Below are 27,036 nucleotides of genomic sequence, written 5' to 3' on the forward strand. Positions count from 1 at the left end.
TAAAGCCATAAAGTGTAGCTGGGAATGTCCAGGCTGGACATGAGGAGAAAGAAATATCCTTGCAAGGGCAGCACTGTCGTACAAGATGTCACCTGGCAGGAGCCCAAAGCTCTTTCAAGGAACACCCAAGAATGATGGGGAGATACCTGCAAAAGAAGGTGACAGCAAGGTGGGCAGCTGGCTGGTGACTACAGCCTGCAGGGAAAGAGGCTCAGATGATGCAGCACCATAGGACAGCCTGAGGTGGAGATATCAGAAGGATGTGGAAGAGCTGAAAGCCCCTGCCAGAGGCAAGCTCTTCATGCCTTTGGCTGTGGCTATTGTCTGTGTCACTGATGCCTCTGAGGAGACAACTTCTTCCAGTCATGGGGCCTCATTGCCAGCTTGTCCATAGTCAGAAACCTGGGAGGGCTTGTGCCATAGTCCTGCCCTTGGCATTGCTGCTCTCCACATCCTACTGCCCCAGGAAGTGCCCTGCGGAAGTGAGGGACAGGATCTCCCTTGCCAGGGGCTAGGCCCTTTGGATTAATGAAACGCATCCAGGTTTGCTCATCATCAGAGCCACCCTCACCTGCTTTTCCTGACCTGTCAGCACTGCCTTCCAGTTCTCTGCTCCCACCAGAGTCTGGAGACACATTCCCAGCGCTGTCCCTCAGTGGGACCCACTAAAACTACAAGAAACTTCAGAGTCTAAATTTGATTTGAATTCTGAAGAGGTTTCATCAGTTTCCTCTCAGTCTCTGAGATTTCCATGGCACAAAGCCACCAGAGGGATCATTAAAATACCCGGGGCTCTTCCTCTGCTGATGAGCTGAGCCTGGCTCCTGGGCTGGAAGGAGCTGCTGCCAAGCATGCAGTGATGCAGAAAGACAGCTCTGCTGAAGAGCAGCTCATCTGCACAGCACAGCAGCACTGAGGCAGGCAGAGAGAGCTTCAAGGTACACAGGACTGGGAGGGTGATGGAAAGCTGACTAGAGGAGAAGTCACTGCAGTCACTGACATGGGGAATCTGGCTGCTGGGCAATGCTCCTGGAGGCATCTCCTAATGCTGGCACAGCCACAGCTGATGAGGTCTGTAAGGAGGGCTCCCTGTCCAGAGGCTCTCCTCAGGCCATTCTGAAGAGCTGTGAAGCCCTGGGGTGCAGGCAGGAGCGGTCAGTGCTGTCCTTCAGAGCAGGCTCCTTGCAGCCCAGGGGCTGTGTGTTGGGGTAGGGATTCTGCTGCCTGTCAGGCTCAGCTCTCAACCAGCCCAGAGCCACGTGGCAATCTAAACTGCTTTGTTTTGACCCCTCCCAGTTCAGACTCTTCTCTCTACCACTACTAACTTGACACTCTGCCCCACTCCCAGTACAGAGTGGGCTCCCTCCCAGTGCTAACAGGATCCCCTGCTGCATCATAATAAACTCTTTGACACCTCCCAGTAAAAGCAGACCCCACAGCCTCTCCCAGTAAAAACTGGGCTTGGTCCCAGTGCACTCTGATAATGCTTTCCCAGTGCAGACTGGACCCCCTGCCTGAGATCTCATTCTTAACTTCCCTTCAAACACTTCCTCAAAAGAAAATTAATTTTTTTAAATGGTTTCAAAAATGTGCCCCACGTTGGGTTTAGCCAATTACATTTCTGCCCCAGTTTAGGGCCATGAGCATACCCAGGACAGGAGGACACTGGCAGCTGCCTTTAGTGCCCATTGCTTGGGCAGCAGCAGCCAGCTGGGCTCAGCAGCCACAGTGCTGGGCAGTGATGTCTGTCAGGGGCAGTTGGGCACTTTGGTCTGTGCTCACCATTACTCTTTAGGAAGGCCTCACTCCATTCCTCTATTGTTGGGGGGAAACCCCTCCAGATGTTGGGTGGAGAATCAGAGAGAAGATGTCATGGACCAAGTATAACCCCCCCAGTCCCATCTGCTGCTCAAGTGAAGAGGCAAAATGGTCAGGAATGAGAGAGTAAAGCTGCAAGGGAGATCAGGCAATGCATTTCGAGTGTGGGTTTGGTTTCTCCCCATGCTGCTTGATTTGAAATCGTCAAAAAATGCCAGTGGTTGTCCCCAAGCTGAGTCTGTATTGTCTACAATGGCAACTGCTAAAGCATCTCCCACTCTTATGGCCACCCAAGAGCTTTGCTGTCCTATTTCTCCCCCTGTCCAGTTGAGGAGGGGGAGTGAGAGAGCAGCTTTGGTGGGCATTTGGCCCCCAGACAGGGCCAGACTACTGCAGGGACTTTTGAAATTTGCCCTGCACAATTCCATGAGGCCCAGGGGTTCTGATGGGCTTGGCAGAAGCTCAGCACTGGATCTGATTCCTTCCAGCAGGCCTGAAGCTCCCTACAGGTTTTTCATCGCTTCACCAGTAGCAGAGATGACTTACAGCAGCCACTGGCATTCTGAGTGGGTTTCCACTCAACCCCTTGCTGCCTTCCCATAGGCCCAGGCATTCATAAGGGCTTTCCACTGCCTCAGCAGTGGCCTTGCTGCTTTACTGTGGATCCTGTGTTTCCAACAGGAATTCTGATGTCTTGCAGTGCCTTTTATCCATTCCGTTAGACTGGGGCTACCCAGTCAGGCTTTCTGCTGCCAAAACAGAGGCTCTGCTGCCTTCCTGTGAGCCTGGGGCTTTGCTCACTATTTCCACTGGTCCAGCGCTGCCCTTGATGCATTCCAGTGAACCTGGCAGGCAGCAGGGACACTTGGGGCTACTGGACTGACAAGAGAAGCCCAGGATAGCTGGCAGTCAGCAGGACCACTGAAGTGCAAAACCCAGCTCCTCTGGAATGATACCGTGCCACAGTTGGGCAGTGGAGTCCCATCAGAAGCATCAGACCTGTTGGAATGCATCAGTTTCACAGTTTAAAAACTATTAAAGCCCCTAAAAACTTCTAAACACTGAAAAAGATCTCTTCCCACTTCTGGATGCATGGAAAGCCTCAGGAAAGTCCCAGGCCTGCATGAATCCATCAGGAACACTGCTGAGCTAGTGGGAAGCTCTTTAGAAACTGCCAAGCCTGCTGGAAAGCCTCAGAGCCCCCCAGTGGGAAGCTGACAAAAGCTTGCTGAAATCATCCAAAGACCTCTCTCTGAGATTCAACCTTACCCCTCCAATGACCCTCCAAAGGCAATCCTAGTACCCTCTGTCCTGGAGTCCTGTACCCCTAAATTCCTCTCCTGCCCGGACTTCGGGGGTAAAGGGGAAAAGCCACCTGCTTTCCCTCCCCCCTCGCCTGCCCTGCAGCCGTGAAGCGGGGGAGGACTGCCCCGTGAGTTCCCGCGCTGGAGCCAGGATGGGATTGGCTGTGCGCTTTCGCGCCTAAGGTGTGGTAACTCTGCCCTTTGTCTAGCGAAGGTTATAAATATTGGGGATCTTCTCGCCTTTGGGGTTCCCGCTTTGGAGTTTGCCTGTGCCTGGACATATGTGTCTGCCTGAGCTCACACACTCCCCTGTGCCTGGACTGCAGAGAGACCTTCAAGGATTTGCTTTCCTATTGACACCTTTGTGTGCCTAACGACCCTTAATGACCTCTTAACGATTCACCTGCAGACCCTGAAAGGAAGAGGAACACAGACCGCATGAGTCCGCCTGAGTGAGTTATTTGGTTTAGCTTAATTTAGTAAGAAATTGCTATTAATTAATAGCTAAAGCTTTTTCCAACTTCTGACTTCCAAAATAGTCAGATTATTGACGGTATCCTTGTAGTTTAATTCTCAAGCGACTGAATCTACTTATTAAACTAAATTAATCTTTGTATATATATTGTGGGGGCGGGTTTTTGGAAAAATAAAAAAAATAACTATTTTTGATAAATTCCCGACTCGGCCACATATTAATTCCTGCTCTCTACAACATCCTCCAGACCTCAAAACACCTAAGATCCCTTGACACCCCATAAAAAATCCCTCTGGGAATCCCACGAGACCCTTCAAAGATGCTCTCAAGACTCTGCTGACAGCCTCCCTTTGACTTTCCTGAACTGGACACATGGCTCCAGCCCCATTCTTAGGGAACAAAGGTCCCAAACATTTGAGCATTGTGGGAAGAAATGCCCCAAATAAAACTGGAAAAGACAGGATTTGAGTAACTTTGGTTATTATTCACATCTGGGCAATGGAGAGGTCTTTTTTTTAAACCCAGGGAGGCCCAAAGCATTGCGGAACAACCAGATAAATCCTGGATAAGCTCAGCACAGCTCCAGTGGCAGCACCAGCTGTGCCAACTCATCAGTGTAATTATTCTCATCACCACTAATTGGTGTTTAGAAGGGTAGGGGTTATTGTTTGCTGCTGGAGCCTCCAGTACCTGAGAAATGCAGATCAAAAAGAGGTGATTCTGGTTCCATCTGCTGGAAAGGCCCTCTTGGGGTCGCCCCAATTGCCCCAACAGACCCAGGGTGGGTTAACTTGTGACTGCCTCCAGATTGGGATGGTCAGCAGCATGGCTGAGGCAGTGCCGGGTGAGATTTGAGCCGCTCTTGAACCTCTTGCCACAGTCAGCACAGCTGTAAGGCATCTCACCAGTGTGGACACGACGGTGTGTGATGAGAGAGGACTTCTGAGCAAAACTCTTGCTGCAGTCACTGCAGGTGAAGGGCTTCTCACCAGTGTGGACACGACGGTGTGTGGTGAGAGAGGACTTCTGAGTGAAACTCTTCCTGCAGTCACTGCAGGTGAAGGGCTTCTCCCCAGTGTGGATATGACGGTGTGTGATGAGAGAGGCCTTGTGAGCGAAACTCTTGCTGCAGTCACCACAGGCATATGGTTTCTCGCCAGTGTGGGCACGTTGGTGGAGAGTGAGAGTAGATTTCTGCCTGAAGCTCTTGCCACACTCAGTGCAGCTGAAGGGCTTCTCACTGGTGTGGGTGCGGCGGTGGCGAGTGAAGGTGGAACTGTGGCTGAAACTCTTGCCACAGTCAGTGCAGCTGTACGGCCTCTCACCACTGTGGATGAGGCGGTGCTGGAGGAGTGCAGTGCTCACGGTGAAGGTCTTACTGCACTCTATACAGGGGAAGAGCTTCTCTCTGGTGTGGATCCGGCGATGGTTGTTCAGGGTGGAGCTGCAACTGAAGGTCTTGCCACAGTCAGGGCAGGAAACCTTCTCACCAGTGTGAATGAGGAGGTGCTTGGTGAGGTTGGAGCTCTGACTGAAGGTCTTGCCACAGTCAGCACAGGTGAAGGGCTTCTCACCTGTGTGCGTCCGCTGGTGGGTGGTAAGGCCAGACCTGTAGCTGAAGCTCTGGCCACACTCAGCACAGGTGAAGGGCTTCTCACTGGTGAGTGAGCACTGGTGGAGAGTGAGGTTGGATTTCTGGAGGAAACTGTTGGCATACTCAGAACAGGGAAACAGCTTCTCTCTGGTGTGTCCCTCCTTCTCTTCATCATTTTGGTTATCTTCATCCTCATCGTTCTCCTCCTCCTCACAGTCAGCATCATCATAGTCATCATTCTCATCACCACCCTCCATGCTGTCTTCTTCCTCCTCCTCTTTCTTGGGGCTGCACTTCAGCTGCTCCATCTTGTTTACTTGGTGCTGTTTCTCCTCCCAGCTCTTGTCTGGGTTGTTCTGTGAGTCTACGCTGGTGGGGGAAGAAGTCATTGCTCTGCCCTAGGAAATACAGAAGCACCTGAGCGCAGGAGATCAAACCCAGAGATCCTGTCTGGCTCATGACAACCCCTGACACCCCCAGCACCTCCCAACACCCAGTGCTCAGCTGGAGCAAGGAATGAGAGGGGCCCTCAAACCCCCAGTTCTTGCCATGGTCGAGGTCAGACCTCCAATAGCTCTGCTGAGACCCCAGGTTCTGTGTTGGGGGTGCTGAGACACTGCGGTACTTAGGCAGTGATTTCAACCCCCATTCCTGAGCTTTAGCAGAGCCTTGTTGTGCTCGTTTGAAGCTAGCTAGAATGTTTTGATGAGACAAACTAGATCACAGGCTGTGAAAGGAAAACAATGGTGATGTCTACTTCCCTCAGAGTCTTGCTGAACAAGAAATGAATACAGTAGATAACACTCTCGCCATTTTTCTCTCTCTCACTTGGGCTGCTGGCTGAGCAATATCTTACTCCCTAACCTCACCTTCCATTTGGCCTAACCCACTTTGCTTTCTTAACCTCTGGCCGAGCCTCAATTCTTCTTTGGGACTGGGGTAAGGTTGAGAGGGGCAGGGGGAAGGTGCAGGGGTGGTTGAGAGCCCCTCCTGGGAACTCAGGTTTCTGTGAGATTCTGTATTACCTTTGACCTTGTATATTTCTGTCTATAACTGTATCTACTGTAAATATCTGCTTGTATATTGTGCTAGCTGTAAATAAATAGCTTCATTTATATTCCTAGAGCTGGCTGAGTCTAGTTTGGGTGATTTCTAAAGTGGGGGAGGGGAACACCCAAACCGTCACACATTCTTATTTGGCACTCCAGCGAGGGGCAAATTCATTTTTCAGTGATTGTTAATTAACTCTGGGAATCAGAATGAAGCTAATGAAGCAGCTATTTTACTTAGTGGGGGCTGTGTGGTCTGTTTTCTGTTTTCTTGTGTATAATTAGATCAAAGCCCAAATTGGTTATTTCTTGCTTAATGTAGTTTTTAAGAAGGTCAAAGCTAAACTTACACATGTCTTCTGGATCTGGGGCAATTTCATTCTAGGGTATGCTGGCTTTAATGTAACTGAAAATTTTACTACTAATATTACAGGGGTATTTATCAATAATATTACAGACAATCAAAGTACTTCCTTTGCTTTATCTACCGCACTAATGAGAGTCATTCAACCTAAAACTGAGATGCCAGACCCTTGTTCAGAAATTTAGACATGTCAGACTGTGGTATTTCTGGTGTGTGTGATCCTAGGTCTTATAATTTTTGGTTTGATAATACTTTTAATAGTCTGTGTGAAAAATTCGAAAGCAATGCCTGTGAAAGCTAAAAAGAAAGAGAAAGGGACAGTGTCACATAAACAATGTATCAGTGGAAACCAAAACAAAGATAACTCAGGGGCACAGCAAGGAACACCACCTCCTTCCCAAGATTCTGGGACAGTCACTACACCTCCCTCTCCAGATTCTGGGAAAGCTGCCAATGTTCCTAGTGGGAAGGATAACACGGCAGGATTGGCAGGACTCCCAGGAACACAGGTGACTACTCAAAGCCAGGATGTTCCCTCTACTAATAACACTAACTCAGCCAGTTTGAATCCCCAGCCAGCAGACAAAAAAAAAAAGACTCCACCTCTAAGACAGATCTGAACTCACAGGCCTCAGGCCAGACCCCCAATGAGTCAAACCCTCCAGCAGACATGCTAAAGTTTGTTGCTGAGCAGCAAGCCCTTTTGGCGCCTGCTAAGGTGAAAGCTAAGACACCGCATTTGACAAAGTGTGATGCAAAAGAGAACATAAGAGATGGGACCTCTGGTGAGCAAGAGGAGGAAGAGGAGGCATATAGTCTTTGGGACTTGGCGAACATGGTCAGATGTCAGTAATCGGATGAGAGGAGCGCTGTGAGGTTGGCTGCCAAGAAAGAGGATGGTTCCAATGAGTTCAAGAATGCTCTTAGGAAAGTTCTGTTTCTAGGCCAGGGACAATCAGATCAACAAGAGGAAGAGGAGAAGGATGACATCCAGGAATCCAACGATCCACTCAGAGAGGTCAGGGAAGTTGGAAAGGAATACTCAAGGGAATCAGGAGAGCCAATTCTAAGCTGGCTGGTGAGATGCCGTAGCATTGGTGCCAATGCCCTACAGGTAGGAGACAAGTCTGTCAAGCAGCTAGGACCACTCGCCAAGGAGAGTGGAGTGGACAAATACCTAGCAAGTCCTCTTGGTAAGGTTAGCTTCTGGACACGCCTCCTGTTGGCTGTGGCTATGAGATATCCTTCTCGAGATGATCTGCCATGGGCGGCCAAGAAGTGGAACACCATTGAGCAGGGAATTAAGCTTCTGAAGAAGTTTGCTGTGAAGGAAGTGCTTTATGGACATCATGGCACACACGAGCCTGATGACATTCCTCTTGGAACAGGTCTCATGAAGAAGCTTATTAAGCTTACTCCTTCATCCTATGCTAACATCTTGACCAGCAAGTTTCTATCAAGGAGAGACAATGGAAGGTCTTTCACTGTTGGTGAATTCACTGACCAGCTCAGGCAGATAGAGGACAGCTTGTCACATTGTGCCATAATCTATGCCATAAAAACTCTAGGTACAGAGATAAAAGATGGTATTAAAGGTAGCATCAAAGATAACATCAAGGAAGGTATTAAGGATGGCATGAAAGAACTGAAGGAGGACCTTAGAAACATTTCCAATCTGGTAAAAGATACCATTCCTGCATCATCTGAATGGGTGCATGTTTCTGCCATCAGGAACAGAAGCCCACCTCCTGCAAGGCAATTCCAGCCCAGGAGGAGACAAATTCCACCTAGACATCAGCAATCACATGTGTCACTGTGGATAATTCTGCGTGACCAATACAGTGAGAAAATGAAGTGTGATGGTCAACCTACTTCAGTTCTTTCAAAGAGAGTCAGGGAACTGCAGAGTGGCAGAAACAGAGGCAGCAATGCCAGAAAAGTAGCTGTCACTTTTTCAGCTCCCCAGAGCAACTGCATTCCAACAGGTGAACTTTGTCTCACAACAAAACCAATCACTGTGTATACCCCACATGCCATGTTCAGCATTAGGGGTGCCCTGCCTCCAGCCAGGAGGAGGAAAGGGATAGTGGAGAGAACCAAATCTATTGGCATGTATTCATTAGGTGGCCTGGCAGTTCAAAAGTTTGGAAATACAGGGCTTTAGTTGACACAGGCGCTCAGTGTACTTTGTTGCCATCAAACTGCAAAGGGACAGAGTCCATATCTACTTCTGGAATCACTGGTGGATCTCAAGAGTTAACTAAGTTGCAGGCTGAGATCAGTTTAACTGGTAAAGAGTGGAAGAAACACACTATTGTAACTGGTCCTGATGCACCTTGCATTCTGGGAATTGACTTTTTGAGACAAGGCTGTTTCAAAGATCCTAAGGGTCACAAATGGTTTTTTGGAATAGCATCTGTAGAGATTGAGGATGGTAAACAGAAATTGTCCATTAGACCTGAACTTTCAATTGAATCTGCAGTTGTGGGACATCATGACATAGAGGATCTGGAAGTGCCAATTGCTCCTCAAACTGTGCACCACAGGCAGTACAGAACTAACCGTGACTCTTTGTTGCCCATTCATCAGCTGATTCGTCAATTGGAGAGTCAGGCTGTCATCAAGGAAGCTCCTTCACCTTTCAACAGTCCCATCTGGCCTGTGCGCAAGCCTAATGGAGAGTAGGGACTGACAGTTGATTTTCGTGCCATCAAGAAGGTGACTCCACCCATGAGTGCAGCTGTGCCAGACATGCTGGAACTCCAGTACGAGCTGGAATCGAAGGAAGCTAAATGGTATGCAACCATAGACATTGCTAATGCTTTCTTCTCTATTCCCATAGCAAAAGAGTGCAGGCCTCAGTTTGCATTCACCTGGAGAGGAATCCAGTACCAGTTCAACCGTTTGCCTCAGGGGTGATAACACAGCCCAGCGATCTGTCACTCAGTCATCCACAATGCCCTGCAGAATGGTAAAGCTCCAGAGCACATCCAATTCATGAACAACATCATTGTGTGGGGCCAAACTTCGAGAAAGGTAACTAAATCATTGACATTCTGTTGCAAGCAGGTTTTGCCATTAAGAGAAACAAGGTCAAGGGACCTGACAGAGAGATTCAGTTTCTGGGAGTGCGGTGGCAGGATGGTCGCCATCACATTCCTCAGGATGTGATCAACAAAGTCTCCACCATGGCAGTTCCCACCAATAAGAAGGACACTCTGTCTTTCTTGGGTGCAGTGGGATTTTGGAGACTACACATTCCTGGATTCAGTCAAACAGTCAAACCTCTGCACGATGTGACTCGTAAGAGAAACAATTTCAAGTGGGGACCTGAACAACAAGCAGCCTTTGATCAGATCAAGCGAGAAGTAGTCCATGCAGTGGGCTTCAGACCTGTGCGATCTGCTCTGGACAATAAGAACATTCTGTACACGGCTGCCAGTGACAATGGTCCAACCTGGAGCCTTTGGCAGAGAGCTCCAAATGAGACATGTGGTCGTCCACTTGGTTTCTGGGGTCATAGCTACAGAGGTTCAGAGGCAAATTACACCCCAACAGAGAAAGAGATACTAGCAGCATATGAAGGGGTGAAAGCAGCTTCTGAAGTGATTGGAACTGAGTCACAATTGCTGTTAGCTCCTAGATTGCCAGTTCTAAACTGGATGTTCAAAGTCAAAGGTTCATCACCGCATCATGCCACAGATGCAACCTGGTCTAAATGGATGGCTTTGATAACCCAACAAGCACAAATGGGTAATCTCGATCGACCTGGTCTGGTGGAGGTGATCACCAACTGGCCGGAAGGCACAGACTGTACCAAACCTCCAGAGGAGAAAATAACCTGTGCTGAAGAAGCTCCTCCCTATGGTGATCTCTCTGATCAGATTTAAACGAGGAGTGGCACAGGCTAGCTCAGCTGAAATGCTCTTTCTCGAAGCCTCTTTTCTCCTCCATTTTGAGGCTCTCTCCACTCGAGGAGCACAGAAGGGGGCAGGGAGCGGTAGGCAGGGAGCGGCAGGCAGGTGCTAAGTGCTCGCAGGAAGGTGAGTCAGAGGGGCGGTGCCTGGCAAGCAGCAGATTTAAACGAGGAGCTAGCTACCTCTGCCGAGCCCAGCGCAGTGTGCACCACTGAAAAAAAACAAACCAAACAACCCACACCAAACAACTCGCACCGGACCTTCAGGAAAGCCAGACATGGTTCAAATTAGGTCCAAGCTGTACAATACTTGTAAAACTGTGGGCACCCAAACAGAGCCCACCTGTAGAAATGCAGGCATCCAGACGACTGCATGCGAGGAGTGCTGGAGCCTGGCACTCGAAGTCGAGGGAGACACAGGCATTGGCTGCATTCGGTGTGAGCAGATTAATAGTCTGCTTAACCTGGTGGCTGAACTCAAGGGAGAGGTGGAACGCCTGAAGGCTGAAAGGGAATGTAAAAGAGAGCAACATGCTCTGCAGTCCCCCTTGCCAGAGGGAGACGAACAGAGCAACCAAGGAGAATGGATGCAGATGCCTACCAGAAGGGGCAAGGGAAAACCCTTCCAGCCATCTTCACATCCCGAGCTGCCCTTACATAACAGATATAGGGCACTAGAGGTTGAGGATGAGGTGATCCTGGAGCAGGCAGAAGCATCACTGGCTGGGAGGGCAACTGAGACAAATCAGTTGCCCCCTCGCATCAGAACAAGTACCCAGAAGAACAAGAGGAGGGTAATTGTTATTGGTGACTCCCTTCTGCAAGGAACAGAGGGCCCCATATGCCGGCCAGACCCCTTCCACAGGGAGGTCTGCTGCCTCCCTGGAGCCCGGGTCAAGGATGTTACCAGGAGGCTGCCTACTGTAGTGCAGCCCTCTGATTACTATCCCTTATTAGTTATACAGTCAGGGAATGATGAGATTAATAACAGAGGGCTAAAAGCTATCAAAAGGGACTTTAAGACACTGGGGAAAGCAGTTGAGGGAGCAGGGGCACAGGTAATCTTTTCATCTATACCCTTAGTTACAGGCTGGAATACAGAGAAGAATAGGAAAGCGTATTTGATGAACAAGTGGCTCAGAGGTTGGTGCCTCCAACATAACTTTGGATTCTTTGATCTTGGGGAATTTCATCTTGCCACAGGTCTGCAATCAGCAGATGGGATACAACTGTCACAGAAGGGGAGAAGGACCCTGGCACATAAGCTGGCTGGGCTTGTTGAGAGGGCTTTAAACTAGAATGGAAGGGGGAGGGGGTTAAACATGACAGCACCAGAGATAAATCAAAGGGAATTGAGGATGGTAGGCTAGAGCTAGGGGTAAAAGCAGCAGCCCAGCTGAAGTGCATGCACACTAATGCATGCAGTATGGGTAACAAACAAGAGGAGCTGGAAGCTCTGGTGCTGGAGGAGAACTATGATATTGTCGCCATCACTGAAACGTGGTGGGATGGCTCACATGATTGGAGTGCTGTAATCAATGGCTACAGACTCTTCAGGAGAGACAAGCAAGGGAGAAAGGGCGGGGGAGTGGCTCTGTATATTAGGGATGCTCTGGATGTCATGGAGGTAGAAATGAAGGATGATCAAGTTCAGTCATTATGGGTGAGACTTAAGGGGAAGGCCAACAAGGCTGATATCCTGGTTGGAGTCTATTACAGACCACCCAACCAGGAAGAAGAGGTTGATTTATTACTCTTTAAGCAACTGGAGGCTGCTTCAAGATCACCTGCCCTTGTTCTGGTGGGCAACTTTAACCTACCAGACATCTGCTGGGACTTAAACACTGCAGAGAAGAAGCAGTCTAGAAGGTTCCTGCAATGTGTGGAAGACAACTTCCTATCCCAGATGTTACGTGAGCCTACCAGGGGGGCAGCCCTGCTTGACCTGCTGCTCATAAATAGAGAGGGGCTGGTGGGGGATGTGGTGGTTGGAGGCTGCCTGGGGTCCAGTGACCATGAAATCATAGAGTTTTCAATACATGGAGAAACCAGGAGGGGCATCAACAGAACCTCCACACTGGACTGCCCAAGGGCAGACTGCAGCCTATTTAAGGAGCTAACTCAGAAAGTTCCTTGGGAAAAAGCCCTTGAAAACAAAGGGGTCCAGGAAGGTTGGAGCTGCTTCAAGAAAGAATTCCTGAAGGCACAGGAGCAGGCAGTGCCATTGAGCTGGAAGATGAGACGAGGAGGGAGGCAGCCAGACTGGATGGGCAGGGAGCTGCTGAAGGAATTAAAGATTAAAAAGAGAGTGTATCACCTTTGGAAAAGAGGGGAGGTGTCCCAGGAGAAGTTCAAGGAAGTTGCTAGGTCTTGTAGAGGAAAAATTAGAGGGGCAAAAGCCCACTTGGAGCTCAGGCTGGCCACGGCTGTCAAGGAAAATAAAAAGTGTTTCTTTAAATATCTGAATGGCAGAGAAGGGCCAAGGACAACCTCCAGTCCTTGTTAGATAGAGAGGGGAACAGAGTGACAAAGGATGAGGAAAAGGCAGAGGTGCTTAACACCTTCTTTGCCTCAATCTTCAGTAGTGGGACAGGTTGTCTCCAGGACAGCTGGACTCCTGAAGTGGTGGATGAAGTCAGGGACCAGTACAGTCCCCCTCTAATCCATGAGGAAGCAGTAAGGGACCAGCTGTGTCATTTGGATCCTCACAAGTCCATGGGACTGGATGGGATCCACCCTAGGGTGCTGAGAGAGCTGGCAGCTGAGCTGGCCAAGCCACTCTCCATCATTTATCAGCAGTCCTGGCTCACTGGAGAGGTCCCTGAAGACTGGAAGCTGGCCAATGTTACACCAATTCACAAGAAGGGTCGTAAGGAGGAGCCAGAAAACTACAGACCTGTGAGCCTGACCTCAGTGCTAGGCAAGGTCATGGAACAGGTCATCTTGGGTGCCATCACAAAGCACCTACAGGATGGCCAAGGAATCAGGCCCAGCCAGCATGGGTTTAGGAAGGGCAGGTCCTGCCTCACCAACCTGATCTCCTTTAATGATCAGGTTACCCGCCTGGTGAATGTGGGGAAGGCTGTGGATGTAGTCTATTTGGACTTCAGCAAAGCCTTTGACACTGTCTGCCACAAGAAGCTCCTGGCCAAGCTGGCAGCTCATGGTTTGGACAGATTCACTCTGTGCTGGATCAAGAACTGGCTGGATGGCAGAGCCCAGAGAGTGGTGGTGAATGGTGGCACATCCAGTTGGCAGCCAGTCAGTAGTGGTGTTCCCCAGGGATCAGTGCTCGGCACAGTCCTGTTCAATATCTTTATTGATGACCTGGACGAGGGGATTTAGTCCAGCATCAGTAAGTTTGCAGATGACACCAAGATAGGAGCAGGTGTTGATCTGTTGGAAGGTAGGAGTGCCCTGCAGAGGGACCTGGACAGGCTGGATGGGTGAGCAGAGGCCCGTGGGATAAGATTTAATACGGCCAAGTGCAGGGTTCTGCACTTTGGCCACAACAACCCCAAGCAGCGCTATTGGCTGGGGACTGAGTGGCTGGAGAGCAGCCAGGAGGAAAGGGACCTGGGGGTACTGATAGATAGTAGGCTGAAGATGAGCCAGCAGTGTGCCCAGGTGGCCAAGAGAGCCAATGGCATCCTGGCCTGCATCAGGAAGAGTGTGGCCAGTAGGACAAGGGAGGTTATTCTTCCCCTGTACTCAGCACTGGTCAGACCACACCTTGAGTACTGTGTCCAGTTCTGGGCCCCTCAATTCAAGAAAGATGTTGAGGTGCTGGAACATGTCCAGAGAAGGGCAACAAAGCTGATGAGGGGCCTGGAGCACAAATCCTATGAGGAGAGGTTGAGGGAGCTGGGCCTGTTTAGCCTGGAGAAGAGCAGGCTCAGGGGTGATCTTATTACTGTCTACAACTACCTGAAGGGGCATTGTAGCCAGGAGGGGGGTGGCCTCTTCTCCCAGGCAACCAGCAATAGAACAAGGGGACACAGTCTCAAGTTGTGCCAGGGGAGGTATAGGCTGGATATTGGGAAGAAGTTCTTCACAGAGAGAGTGATTTCCCATTGGAATGGGCTGCCCAGGGAGGTGGTGGAGGCACTGTCCCTGGGGGTCTTCAAGAAAAGACTGGATGAGGCACTTAGTGCCATGGTCTACTTGATTGGATAGGGCTGGGTGACAGGCTGGACTGGATGATCTTGGAGGTCTCTTCCAGCCTGGTTGATTCTATGATCCTATGAAAAGAACTATGCTTTGCTCACAGATGGCTTCTGTCAGCTTGATGGGAACAAGCGAAGATGGAAGTCAGTAGTCTGGAGTCCTACCAGGAGAGTCACTGAAGCGAGAGATGGAGAAGGAGAATCCAGTCAGTTTGCTGAGGTAAAAGCTGTCCAACTTGCTCTTGATGTGGCTGAACTTGAGAATTGACCTACCCTTTACCTCTACACCGACTCGTGGATGGTAGCCAATGCTCTATAGGGTTGGCTAAGGGACTGGAAGAAGAATGGTTGGCAGAGGAAAGGAAAGCCTATTTGGTGTGGCTGATCTATGGCAGGACATTCATGCACAACTCTAGAGAACTCCAGTTAACGTGCGGCATGTAGACACACACATGCCCAAGAGCAGAGCCACTGAGGAACACCAACAAAACCAGCAGGCAGACCAAGCTGCTAAGATTGCTCAAGCTGATACCAACTCTGATCTTGACCTTGATTGGAAACACCGAGGTGAACTGTTCTTAGCTCGGTGGGCCCATGACTCATCTGGACATCAAGGCAGAGATGCAACATACCGATGGGCACGCAATAGGTCAATTGACTTGTCCATGGACACTACCACCCAAGACATCCATGACTCTGACATTTATGCTGCTATTAAGCAGGCTAAGCGCATCAAGCCCTTATGGTATGGTGATAGATGGTCAAAGTACAAGTATGGTGAAGCCTGGCAGATTGACTACATCACTTTACCTCGATCACGTTCTGGGAAGCAGTATGTGCTGATGATGGTAGAGGCCAGCACCGGATGGCTGCAAACCTATCCAGTTCCACATGCTTCTGCACCTAACACCATTCTTGGCTTGGAGAGACAGATCATGTGGAGACATGTGTCGTGGAGGGCCTGTAGGCCCGAAAGCAGAATTATTTATGCCCGCTCTGCCTGGACATGTCTCTCTGCCTGCACTGGGGATAAACGAGAACAAAGGGACACCTGGTTATGTAAGTAAGTCCCCACATGCCCAGCTTGGGCCTGCCTGGTGCTGGGCCCATGTGATTCCCATGCCTGGAGTCCAGGCCTGTGGGTTTTACCTAGTGTGGTAGGGTTCGGCTGACTGCCAACCTGATTGGTTCATTCGAGTGGCTAATGAGAGCACTAACTCTCAACCCACATTTGATAAAGAGGGGTGCGCTGGCTCATGTGCAGCGCCTTCCCCACATTACTTGCAGCTCCACCACATGCTTGCCTGCCTGCCCGCATGTGTACTTCCTTGCAGCTGTATGCCTGCCTTTGTATGAGTGCCTGTTGTGCACATTGCCGCGGGTTGCCGGGAGCTGACCCACTTGTCTGCGTTCGATCGGCCTGAGAAGCAAGTGTTGGATCCGTGTTCAGACTGCATGGAATCCTGCCTCTGCACCTGGAGATCCTGCCTGCGTACTCCTGGAGAGAGCAGCTGGCAGGATCCAGCAGCAGTAAGGCCAGAGCCTGCCATTTCCCCTGACGTCAGAGGATTCCAGCCTAGAAGTCCATAGGCAGAGATCTTGAAGAATTGGTCACTTGCAATAGGCTGGTGCAGGCCAGGAGTGTGATTAATAATTGATAAGAATTGTGAGTTGATGCCTCTGTAATTTCCATTACCCCTGCCATAAAGCAGAGAGTAGTTTTCAGCTCAGCTTTGCTGGGCAAACAGTGTAAGTCCTCAGGCAGCACTGAACCGTGGGGAAACTCTCTCTATGTTAATAGTTTGAATGTTTGAATGTTTGCTAGTTATTTAGAAGTTCTGTAGATATATATCCTAGAATGTCTTCATAATCTTGTAAAGAATCCTGTTAATATAAAAGTTCAGTGGTTGGGGGTGTTGAGAGTTGAAATATTGGAAGTTAATAAATATACATATTTTTATAAATATCCTCTTGCATTAATTAATTTCTCCCTTTCGCCAAATCGGTGTAGGCGCTGAGAGACCCCATCTGCGACAACATGGAATACCAGAGAGAATTGAGTCAGACAATGGCACCCATTTCAAGAACAATCTTGTGAAAAACTGGGCCAAAGAGCAGGGTATTGAGTGGATCTACCACATACCCTACTGTGCACCAGCTTCAGGGAAGATTGAGCACTACAACGGTTTGCTGAAAACCATCCTAAAAGCCATGGGGGGTGGATGTCATGGAGAGTAGCAAAAGGCTCTCTAAGCTTTTGCTATATTGTGTAGTTTCTAGTGCCTCACATTCAAGCCAGAAGCATCGAAAACCCAAAACAATCTTTCAGTCCCATGGGAAGATTTCTCCCCAGGGTAAGTGAAAAGGTAAACACTGGCCATGTTTTCCCTTCCACTTGACCTCGCTTTCCAGACAACAGGGTATTGTTTTGGTTAAGTAGAAACGACTATCTCAAGCCTGCCCAGCACCTGCAGGTGGGCTGGCCTGAGGAGTGGTCTTTATATTGTTTGAGTAATATTATCCAATTATATAAATTGCTTACTGTTTTTTACCAATGTATGTGAACAACGTAAAAGTGGTCTGAATTGTGGGCTAGTCCTATTTTGGAGCATTATAAAAATGGTGGACAGGCCAGGATCGGGTGCTCATGCTCTTGCCTTTTGCCTTTTGCTTTGGCCCTTGCGCCCTTGCCCTAGCCTTCTGGGTCTGCGTCTTGTCCTTCTGGGTTTTCCAGCCTTTCTGGTTTTTTTCCCGGACTTAACAACAACAAACTGCTCGCCGATCTAGTCTCGCCTCGGGCGGACGCCGAGTCGCAGAGGCTAAAGCCTGCATGCCTGGACCCTCATCGGGAAAAAGAGACTCCCTGCCAAGCTACAGACTGTGAGTAGCTGACGAACTATTAAATCAAACCACAAAAACTCAAAAGAACTCTCTTTAAACATCATAGACTCTTTAATTTGCCATTTTCGGAAATGTTACTTTGATCTCAATCAAAAGAATTCACAGTGGTGGTGTAGTTTCGGGAAGAGGGAATTCGCATTCTTTGCAATAAATCACTGATAAAATAGTCAACGCCTCGCGTATTTTCCCCATAACTCTGCCGCGAAACTGCATTCCACGACAGTGGAACTCTGAAAAACTGGGACAAGCATTTAGCACAAGCTACCTGGTTGGTAAATAGTAGTGGTTCAGTAAACAGAGCAGGACCTGCACAATCAGACTTGGTCCAAACAGTAGACGGCGACCAAGTTCCTCTTGTATGTGAAAAGAATCTGTTAGGGAAAACTGTTTGGGTATTTTCTCCTTCGGGCGAAGGGAAACCTATCCAAGGGGAGGTGTCTGCTGAAGGTCCTGGTCACACCTACTGGGTAATGTAGGAGGATGTTGAAATCCAATGCATTCCACAGAGAAATCTAACCTTAGCTGAGAGAGTCTAAATTCAGAGTGTATAATACAAGCTGTTAGGAGATTTCTGTTCTAGGTACCATCGGCGTCCAACACTGAAAGAATCTACAAGAGAATCTACAGTACATGAGCACGAACCCAACGTCACCTGGGAGTCCCTGTTCTCATCTCACCTGTGAGGAGACAAACTGTTCTGAGCTTTTGAATCACCTACATCTGAGATAGCTGGATTGAAGTGTGAACTGAACTTGTGATATTCATTAGTGTAAATACTGGTTTAGGTTAGATCAGATAGTTCTCAGTGATACTCTGAGTGAAGTAGACAGGGGTGGATTGTTCTAGTTTGAAGCAAGGTAGAATGTTTTGGTGAGAAGAACTAGATCATAGGCTGTGAAAGGAAAACAATGGTGATGTCTACTTCCCTCAGTCTTGCTCAACAAGAAAAGAAAACAGTAGATAACACTCCCGCCATTTTTTTCTCTCACTCGGGCTGCTGGCTGAGCAACATCTTACTCTCTAAACTCACCCTCCACTTGGGCTAACCCCCACTTTGCTTTCTTAACCTCTGGCTGAGCCTCAATTCTTCCTTGGGACTGGGGTAAGGTTGCGAGGGGCAGGGGGAAGGTGCAGGGGTGGTTGAGAGCCCCTCCTGGGGACTCAGGTTTCTGGGAGGGGAGTTGTGTATACTTCTGTCTATAACTGTATATACTGTAAATATCTGCTTGTATATTGTACCAGCTGTCAATAAATAGCTTTGTTCATATTTCCAGAGCCAGCTGAGTCTAGTCTGGGTGACTTCTAAAGTGGGGGGGGGGGGGAAACACCCAAACCGTCACACTTGTCTGTCAATCTCTCCTGGCTCAGATAACAAAGACAGTGACCCAGGAAGACTAAACCACCTCCAGCCCTCTCCTGTCCACTCTCCACACCTCAATCCTAACCTCCAGCTCCTGCCACATAACTGAGCACCATAGGCCTCGAATGCCCCAGAGTCCTACCACAGCTGATGTCACTCACAGCCCACAGAAGGGTGAAATGTCATGGGCAGGAATGTCTGGAGGAGGTTGGGAGGTGCCCCAGGGGTCAGCAATGGGATGGGGTCATGCCGTTGTCCCAGTGTGACAATTTGGGTGTTACCCAGCACCCATTCTTATGAAATCACCCAGAGCAGATTCAGCCGAGATGGAAATTAAGAGTGAAGCTGTATTTAGAGCTTAGCACAATATACAGGCATATATACAGCTAGATACAAAAATAACACAGAAACATATTACCCCTCCCACAAACAATCAAAGTCCCCAGGAGGGCTCCCAATCCAAACCCCCTCCCCCCTCCCTCTTGCCCTCCCTTCAGAAATAATCAGATCAATCCACATATATCTCACGTGATAAGTCTGGAGATCAAAAACATGACAAGGAGGTTAGAGGAAAAAAAAGGGTTAGATGGATTAAAGAATTAAGGCAGACACAGCCACTGAGACCAGAGCGCCAGAAAGAAGGCACAGCCTTAGTGAGAGCTGCACACTGCAGCAGCAAACTCAGGAATATAGATTACTGCTTTTTTTCTTTCTTCACACAGCTAAGGATTTAATTTCTCTAAGTAAAAATTAGCCTCAAACCAGCACACCCAGTCTGAGTTCTTTACCTGCTGGGCTCTTCCAAGGGGCGGATCTGCAAACTCTGCTCTTCCCCAGCTCACAGAGGCAAGGCTGATGGAGAGAAGAGATGGTCCCTGCCAGAGAGAATCAGAGGAGAGGGCTAAACTCCAAGGAACAGCTCTGCACTGCCCAGGACCATACAGCAGAGCTGGGCCTTACTGGGGGCAGCTCCCAAGTCCAGCAGAATGGGCACAGCAGACAGGCAGGGCTGTTAAAGGTCTAAAGAAGTGGACACCCAGCCCCTTGTCTAGCACACAACCCTCTGACCATCTGCACTCACTGTGTACCCCAGGAGTCCTCAGGGACCCACAAAGTCCCAAGAGCTCATCTAGAGCCCCAGAATGGTTCAAAAGAAGCATCTGGCTGAGGGCCCAGAGAATATCCTCAGGAACAAGTTGGAGGAGCTCAAGTGCAGCCTTGAGAAAGAGAACGAGGAGAAAGAAAAAGAAGACAGTGTAGGAGAAGGTGTAAGAGTACAAGAACACTGAGGACAAGAAGGAGGAGAATAAGTCTGCTGTGGCCCTCTCTGTGCCACTGAGTGGCTGAATCAGTGCCCATGAGCTGTGAAAAACTGAAGAAAAAGACACTGGGCCTATAGCAGAGGGAGTGAGCGAGTGTGTGAGAGGAACCATCACACTATGGACATCCAGGCTGAAAACAGCCCAGGAACCCTCTCTCGACTACCAACCAAACTGTGCCCTAAGTTGGGATGGAAGAAGAAAAGAACTCCTGGAGAAGAAAGAAGAGCCCCACTGAAGACATCACTCACTGTAAACATCCCTGGGCAACACAAACTGAACAGGGCTTGGACTTTGGAATCCTCTTCTCTCCCCTCCTCTAGCCCACGGTAATAGAATCCCTTTCCTCCTCTTCTCTTTCTCTGTTTCTCTCTCTCTCTCTCTTTCTGTGTCCTATTCACTTTTTCCTTTAATAAATAGCCTCACTTCTGATATTTGGTCTCACTTGTACCTTATTTTCACAACACAGGAATACATAAGAACAAATGTCTCTTCTCTGGACAAAGTCTCTCTGGACTGAGACTTTGGGCTCCCTCATTCCCATCCTATCAGTGTTCCCTGTTGGCTCTGCTCTCCCACAGCCCTGTGTCCCTCACCTGCACTGCCACTGCATTTGGAAGAGCAGAATGGAAAATATTGTGGCTGAGGAAGTGTGCAACAAATTGGGCTGAAAGCAGGAGAACAAGAATGGAAGGTCCTGAGACTAAAGGCCAGGATGACCTAGAGGGCTGAAATCAGCAACAAGCCAAGGCAGGGCTGTTACAGGTGAAGGTCAGGGAGAGATCCTGCAGCCACCTCATGTGGGACCTGATGAAGTGGGACAGAGAGGGAGTGAGACCTCAGTAGACCCCTGCCCAATGGTGGAGTGTAGGGGTAGGGCCCGTGAATGCCTGCTTGGGTGGTGTTGGATGTCAGGAGGTGCTGGGAGAATCAGGGCTGTGTCACGGCCTGGAGCTGGTGGATGCTGGGAGCTGTACTGACTCAGTAAGGATTTGGCTGTTTGAAATTCCAGCGTCAGCTGCTGCCACCACCAATGCAGGTAGGAGCCAGCCAGAGCAACACAGCTGCTGAAATAAGCCCTGCCACCCCAGTGCAGCCTTCATCCTCCATCTGTCCATCCATTGTTCCATCTGTACTCACTCTGAGCCCCCCTAGAGTTCCCAGGACTCCACCAAGGCCCCAGCATGGCCCAACAGAAGCCCCCGGGAGGAGATCACCCTGGAGAACAAGGTGCAAGAGCTGAAGTGCAGCCTCAAAGGAGAGGGAAAGCATGAGGAGGACAAATATGAGAACAAGGAAAAGAACTAGAGGAGAACGAATCTGCAGTGACCCTCTCTGTGCCTTTTGGTGGCTGAATCAGTGCCTGTGTGCAGGCAGAGCTTCCAACCCAGTTCAAAGCCAGTGCAGCTCCAGGGTCCCCACCATGGTACCAGACTATCTGTGTTCAAAAGCTTTCAAAAGGCTTAAAACCAAGTGAAAAAAAGAAAGAGCTCATCCACATCCCTTCAAAACTCAAAGCCCCTTAGAATCCCCTGGAAAACTAATTCTGAAGAGATTTCAGTGAGTTTCCAGGCGTATTTATGTGGTTGTGTTCCAGTGAGTTCTCTGGGGCCAGGGAACGCTCTCACACACGGGCACCCCCTCCAGGTACAGTTTCAATACTTTATGATAGCTTAAACACTAAAACCATAAGGAGAAAGGTATCCTGGAAAGCACAATACCTATGGCTCACATGCTACAGCCATAGGGGGAGCAGCTACAGTGCTGACTGAGACATGGCAAACAATCCCAAGTAGCTCTATTGGTCTAAGGGCAGGCTACACTCACCCTATGCCACTGGCCAGCAGAGCTCCTGAGATGTGTAGACAGCAGAGCTGGTCAGCTGCCATCTCAAAAGGCAGGTGTCCCCACTGGGAACTGCACCATCATGGTAGTCACACTGGTGCTGCTCCAGCTCACCTACCTACACCCTCAGTTTAGATGTGTTCCAAATTCTGCAACGTGTGGCCAGTATGTCCCAGAGGGCAGAACCAAGCCGAACCAAGCTCCTTCCTTAGCTCACACTGGGTTACACAATGACTTTCCCTACTGCCCATGCGCTTTGTTGGCTTTGGTGGTTGTGCGACCCTCCAGCAAGGGGAGCCTTCATCCTTCTTCAGCTCCCTCTGCAGCTGGTTGTCCTCTGCAGAGCTTTTCAAGGTCAGTGCTGGCTCCACATACTGTTTAGCCAACACCACATTCCAGCCTCTGATTACAGGGATGGTACCTGTAAGCTCTGTCACTTGAGAGCTCAAAGACCCTGGAGTTCTCAGGTTCTGGTAACCTGGCAACTGTTTGGCCTGTTGTCTACTTCTGGTCAAACACATACCAACTCTTCCTCTTACAGCTTGACACTCTTCAAAAATGCTTAACACAGTTTACAACTGCCCCAAAATCACCAACATCTCTTTAAACCTCTTAAAGGCTGAACATTTTTCATTTAAATATAAAAGAACTCTTAAGAAGTTTCTAAAACCACCTAAAGGTGCATTAAAATTTCTTTAAGAGCATCAGAGAGATTTTAATGAGTTCTGGGTTTGCCAAACCCTTCAAAGATGCCTGAAAAACCACCAAAGTGTCTTTAAAAACTCTTCAAAAGGAATTCAATTGTCTTTGAACCTCTTAAAACTGATTTTGTAGATACTGTAATAACTTCCTGGTTTCTTGAAGCTTTCCACACCCTTCAAAAATCATTATTAAGGAGTCTTAAAGCTGCCCTAAAAATCATCAACATCTGTTTAGAAATCTGAAAGACACATAAAACATTGAAACAAATTCTTTGTCCCTGAAGTCACTTCAAAAGTCATCTAAAAATAACCAAGATCTATTCAGAAGTCATTAAAATACCTCCAAAACCTCTAAAAACTCATTCTGAAGAGATTTCAATGAGTTTTGAGGCTGCTTTAAGTGTTCAGCGCTCTTCAAAAATGCTTAACAAGGCTTAAAACCACCTGAGAACTATAAAAAAATCTCTTCAAGTCATTAAGAGCTGTTCAAAACTCTACAGAAAACTTCAGAGGTTTCTGGGAGTCTCTAGGCCTCTTTATCAGTTCTACACTCTTTAAAAGCACCTGAAAATATTCACTGCCTGAAAAAAAAAATCACCAAAATCTCTTCATAAATCTGGAAAACAATTAAAAAGTTAATAAACTCTCTTCAGAGCTCTTCAAACTAATGCTGTAGAGATTTTCTTGACTTTCTGAGCTCTTTAAAAGCTCCAACACCCTTGGAAAAGGCTTCAACAGGCTTCAAACTTCATTAAGACTCATCACCATCTCTTTGAACCTCTTCAAGGCCCAAAAAATGGCTTCACAATTGTTTTCAAGCTCCTGTAAGTTCCTCAAGACATCTAAAGCTGCATTAAAATCTCCTTTAAAGATTGCTGGAGAAATTTTCAGGAGTTTTTGTCTCCACAAAACTCTTCAAATATTCCTTAAAAAGGCATGAAAACATTTTCAAAACTCCTGAAAACATTCTCAAAAGCCAACAAATCCTTTCAAAACTGCTCAAAATCTCTTGAAATTTCAAGAAAATCTCTTAAGAACTCTCAACAACTCTAAAAACTCATTCTGAAGAGACATGACTGAGATCCAAGGTTTATTTTTGTTTGCAAGTCTACTTGAATAGTGCCAAGGGGTTAAAACGTCCCTATAAATCATCAGCTTCTCTTTAAAACTCCTAAACTCCCTTTTCAAAACTTCCTAAACTGACCTAAAGATGGTTTCAAACTTTTTTCCCAGATTTTAAAGAGTTTTTTGGCATTCAGAACTCTTCAAAACACCTGCTTAAAAATAATCAAAACCTCTTCAAAAATGGACTAAAATCTCAACCAGTCACAACAACTAATTCTGAAGAGCTTTTCGTGACTCTCTAGAGGCTCATTGATCTCTTTGACACTCTCCAAACAGACTCAGCAAGGCTTGAATCTGCCCTAGAGGTCATCAACAGCCTTTAAGAGTCTTAAACCTCCTTAGGAACTGATGTAAAACTTTGAAAATCTCTCTGAGAATCATGTAAAAGGCCTGGAAATGATCGAAAAGTGTCCAACAACCATTACCGAGTTCCTAAACCAACCAAGATCTCTTTTAAAGGTCACTCAAAAGGCCTAAACCGAAGCAAGATCTCTGCGCCAACCCAGCCCGGCAGCAGCAGAGCTCTCAGCCACTGCCCTGAGCCAAAGCTCCTCAGCAGCAGGAACAGCTCCAAACTGCCAGCAGCCGCCCCACAGCCCCACAGGATCCCAGCCCCGGCCCACAGACGCCCCTCAGCCCCAAGGGATCCCAATCCGGAATCACAACCCCCCCTGCGAGCCCCACCGGGGCCGGCCCCAGCCCCACAGACCACCCCTGCAGAACCCCACAGATGCCCTCCCCACAGCCGCCCCTGCCCAGCCCCCACAGCTTCTCCGCCCAGCCCCACAGAGGCTTCCCCCAGCCCCACACCCCCCAACCCCACAAACCCTCCGGCACCCCAACGGAGCCCCCTGCACCCCACGCACCCTCCCGACCCCCAGCTCCACAGCCGCCCCCAGCAGCCCCTCCCTAGCCCCCAGCCCAGCACAAACCCCTCAGCCCCGGGGATCGCAAGCCCAGCCCCAGGCTGCCCCCCGCAGCTTCCCTTACCGCCCCGAGCAGACAAAGGCGGCGCAGAGCAGGAGGCCGAGGCGCAGCTCAGCGCGCAGGCAGCTGCCAAGCGCCGGCCCCGGCAGGCTCCCGGCGGCCTGGGCGGGCAGAGAGCGCTGCAGCAGAAGCCCCGCAGCGGAGCCTGCCCTTGCGCGCGGCGCGTCCCAGCGCAGCGGCGGCGGAGCTGGGGCCGGAGAGGAAGTGCCGCCCGCAGCGGAGCGGCGGCAGCCAAGGGGAGCCGCAGGAGCTCGGCAGCTCCGCCCCGGCGCCCAGGAGCTGCCCCTGGCGCCCGCGGGCGCCATTGGTGCTGCTGCCGCCAGCCTGCGCTGGGCTCTGCCTCGGCCTCGGCCTCTGCTCTGCGCCGCCTTTGGGCCGGCTGCCAGGTGGGGAGAGGGCAGCGCTGTGGCTGAGGGGGGATCGGAACGCCCGGGGCCTGGGGGCCGTGTGCTGGAGCTGGGGAGGGCTCTGTGGGGGTTGGGGGTGCGGAGGGTCCGTGGGGCCTGTCGGGGTGCGCTGGGTGCGTGGAGGTTTGCGCGGTGGGAGTGGGTGGGTGTGGGGGAGCCTCTGTGCGGCGGTTGTGTGGGTGAGGGGCGTGAGGGTTGGAGTGGGCAGCGCTGGGGCTGTGAGAGGGCTGCGTGCGGGTGTGTGCGGGGGGTGTGAGCGTGGGGAGCTGCGTGCGGCCGTGGGGAGCTGTGGGGGGGTGCGGCGCTGGGGTCGGTGTGGGGAGCTGTGTCCGTGTGTCCGTGGGGGGGTGTGTGGGGGCCGGCAGAGGTGTGCAGGGGGTGTGTGTGCGGTGCCGTGGGAGGGCTGAGTGCGGCTGTGTTGCCACGGGTGGGGCCGGGCAGGGGTGGGTGTTTTCAAGGGGTTCCTTGTGCCGCTTTGCTGCTCGCTGGCCCTGCTCGGGGCAGCTGCAGGCCCTCTGTGGCCGCTGCTGTGTGAGCAAGCGGAGCCCATTGGTGCCCTGCGGGGGCTGCCCTGGCGCTGTGTGCCTGGCCCTGGCCCCTCTGCTGCCTGCTGGCCTGGCGGCAGAGCTGAGCTGTGAGCGGCGCCGTGGGGGCTGCTGTGGGCAGGAGCGGTCGTGGGCAGCGTGGAGCTGGCTTGCGGCAGAGGCTGCCGTGGGGGCTTCGTGTCCCCGCCGAGCCCTGGGGGTTTGGAGGCTTTGTGGCGGCAGGGGCCGGGCGGATGCTGTGCTGCAGGGCAGCGCTGGGCTGAGGGCCGGGCGGGGGGGTGGGGAGCCCATCCCGGGCCGTGGGCTGGCTTTGGTGGGGTTGCCAGGCGTGGGTGGTGGGTCTGTGCTGAGCGTGAGCTTGGGCGCGCCTGGGGCCGGTGGCAGCTGTGGGATGGTTTGGCTGTGCTGGGGGTGGTGGCATCAGAGCCCTCTGTGCCCCCCAGAGCCTTGCTGTGGGGGTCTGCTGTGCCCACTCTTTCAACAGCGTTGATGATTCTGCAAGTATTTTCAAACCTTTTGAGGCGTTGTGAAGGGTTTTGAAGTCTCACAGAGCCTAATAGCATAGAAGATAGAATGGTTTGGAAGGGACCTCCAATGGTCGTCCAGTCCAAGCCCTGCAGTGAGATCCTCCACTGGCTCCTGGAAGCATAACCTTAATCATTCTCTGGAATTCGGGCTGGGGTTAGTAAGAGCTGCTCTTGGCATAGTGCACATCTCTGTGATGGGTACAGCAGGGGCTTTGTCCTCGAGTCCATGGTGCTTGTGTGGGGTAAATAATGCAGTGCAGACATGCCCAGAGAACAGAAGCAGAGGAGTGCAGTGCTGTGGTGTCTGGGGGTAGGGGAGCTTAAGGAGGAGTGGTTTAAGGGGACTCCTGTGGTTGAATTTCCAGCAACAGCCTTTTGAGTCTCAGACCTTGGAGAAAGAACAAGCAGGAGCTGCTGTGCCCTATTGGATGCTGTTCTTAGGGGGTTGGCAGCTGCATCTTATCTATGGCCACGCTGTGGGGTGGCTGGGTTAGGGTCTGCCTGAGCTGCAGGGTGAGGGTAGTTGTTGAGTCTTGGAGGCTCCTTTGTGGTTTTGGTGCTGTTTGTGGTCAATTTGGGGGCAGTGTTGGTGGGGTTTGTCTCTTGCATATCTGTGATAGTGGATCCTGTTCC

At 50.2% G+C, this 27,036-nt stretch overlaps 2 protein-coding genes across 5 annotated transcripts in view; one reads left to right on the top strand and one right to left on the bottom strand.

The window, feature by feature from the left end:
* Positions 1–4,060: 4,060 nt before the first annotated feature.
* On the bottom strand, positions 4,061–25,308 carry LOC135174235 (zinc finger protein OZF-like). The gene is made up of 2 exons (XM_064141453.1): positions 24,928–25,308; positions 4,061–5,584 (listed from the first exon to the last, which is right to left on the bottom strand). The coding sequence occupies exons 1-2, from the start codon at positions 25,227–25,229 to the stop codon at positions 4,384–4,386; spliced, it is 1,503 nt and encodes a 500-aa protein (XP_063997523.1). The 5' UTR covers positions 25,230–25,308; the 3' UTR covers positions 4,061–4,383.
* The window catches only part of LOC135174233 (gastrula zinc finger protein XlCGF26.1-like), a 59,321-nt gene continuing 57,549 nt past the window's right edge, over positions 25,265–27,036 (top strand). For all 4 annotated transcript variants that reach the window (XM_064141444.1, XM_064141446.1, XM_064141447.1 and 1 more), the window contains exon 1: positions 25,265–25,310. The gene's annotated coding sequence lies outside the window, so the exon portion shown is untranslated. The remainder of the gene's footprint in view (positions 25,311–27,036) is intronic.

Source organism: Pogoniulus pusillus, unplaced genomic scaffold (genome assembly GCF_015220805.1).
Source record: "Pogoniulus pusillus isolate bPogPus1 unplaced genomic scaffold, bPogPus1.pri scaffold_50_arrow_ctg1A, whole genome shotgun sequence".
NCBI classification, from domain to species: domain Eukaryota; kingdom Metazoa; phylum Chordata; class Aves; order Piciformes; family Lybiidae; genus Pogoniulus; species Pogoniulus pusillus.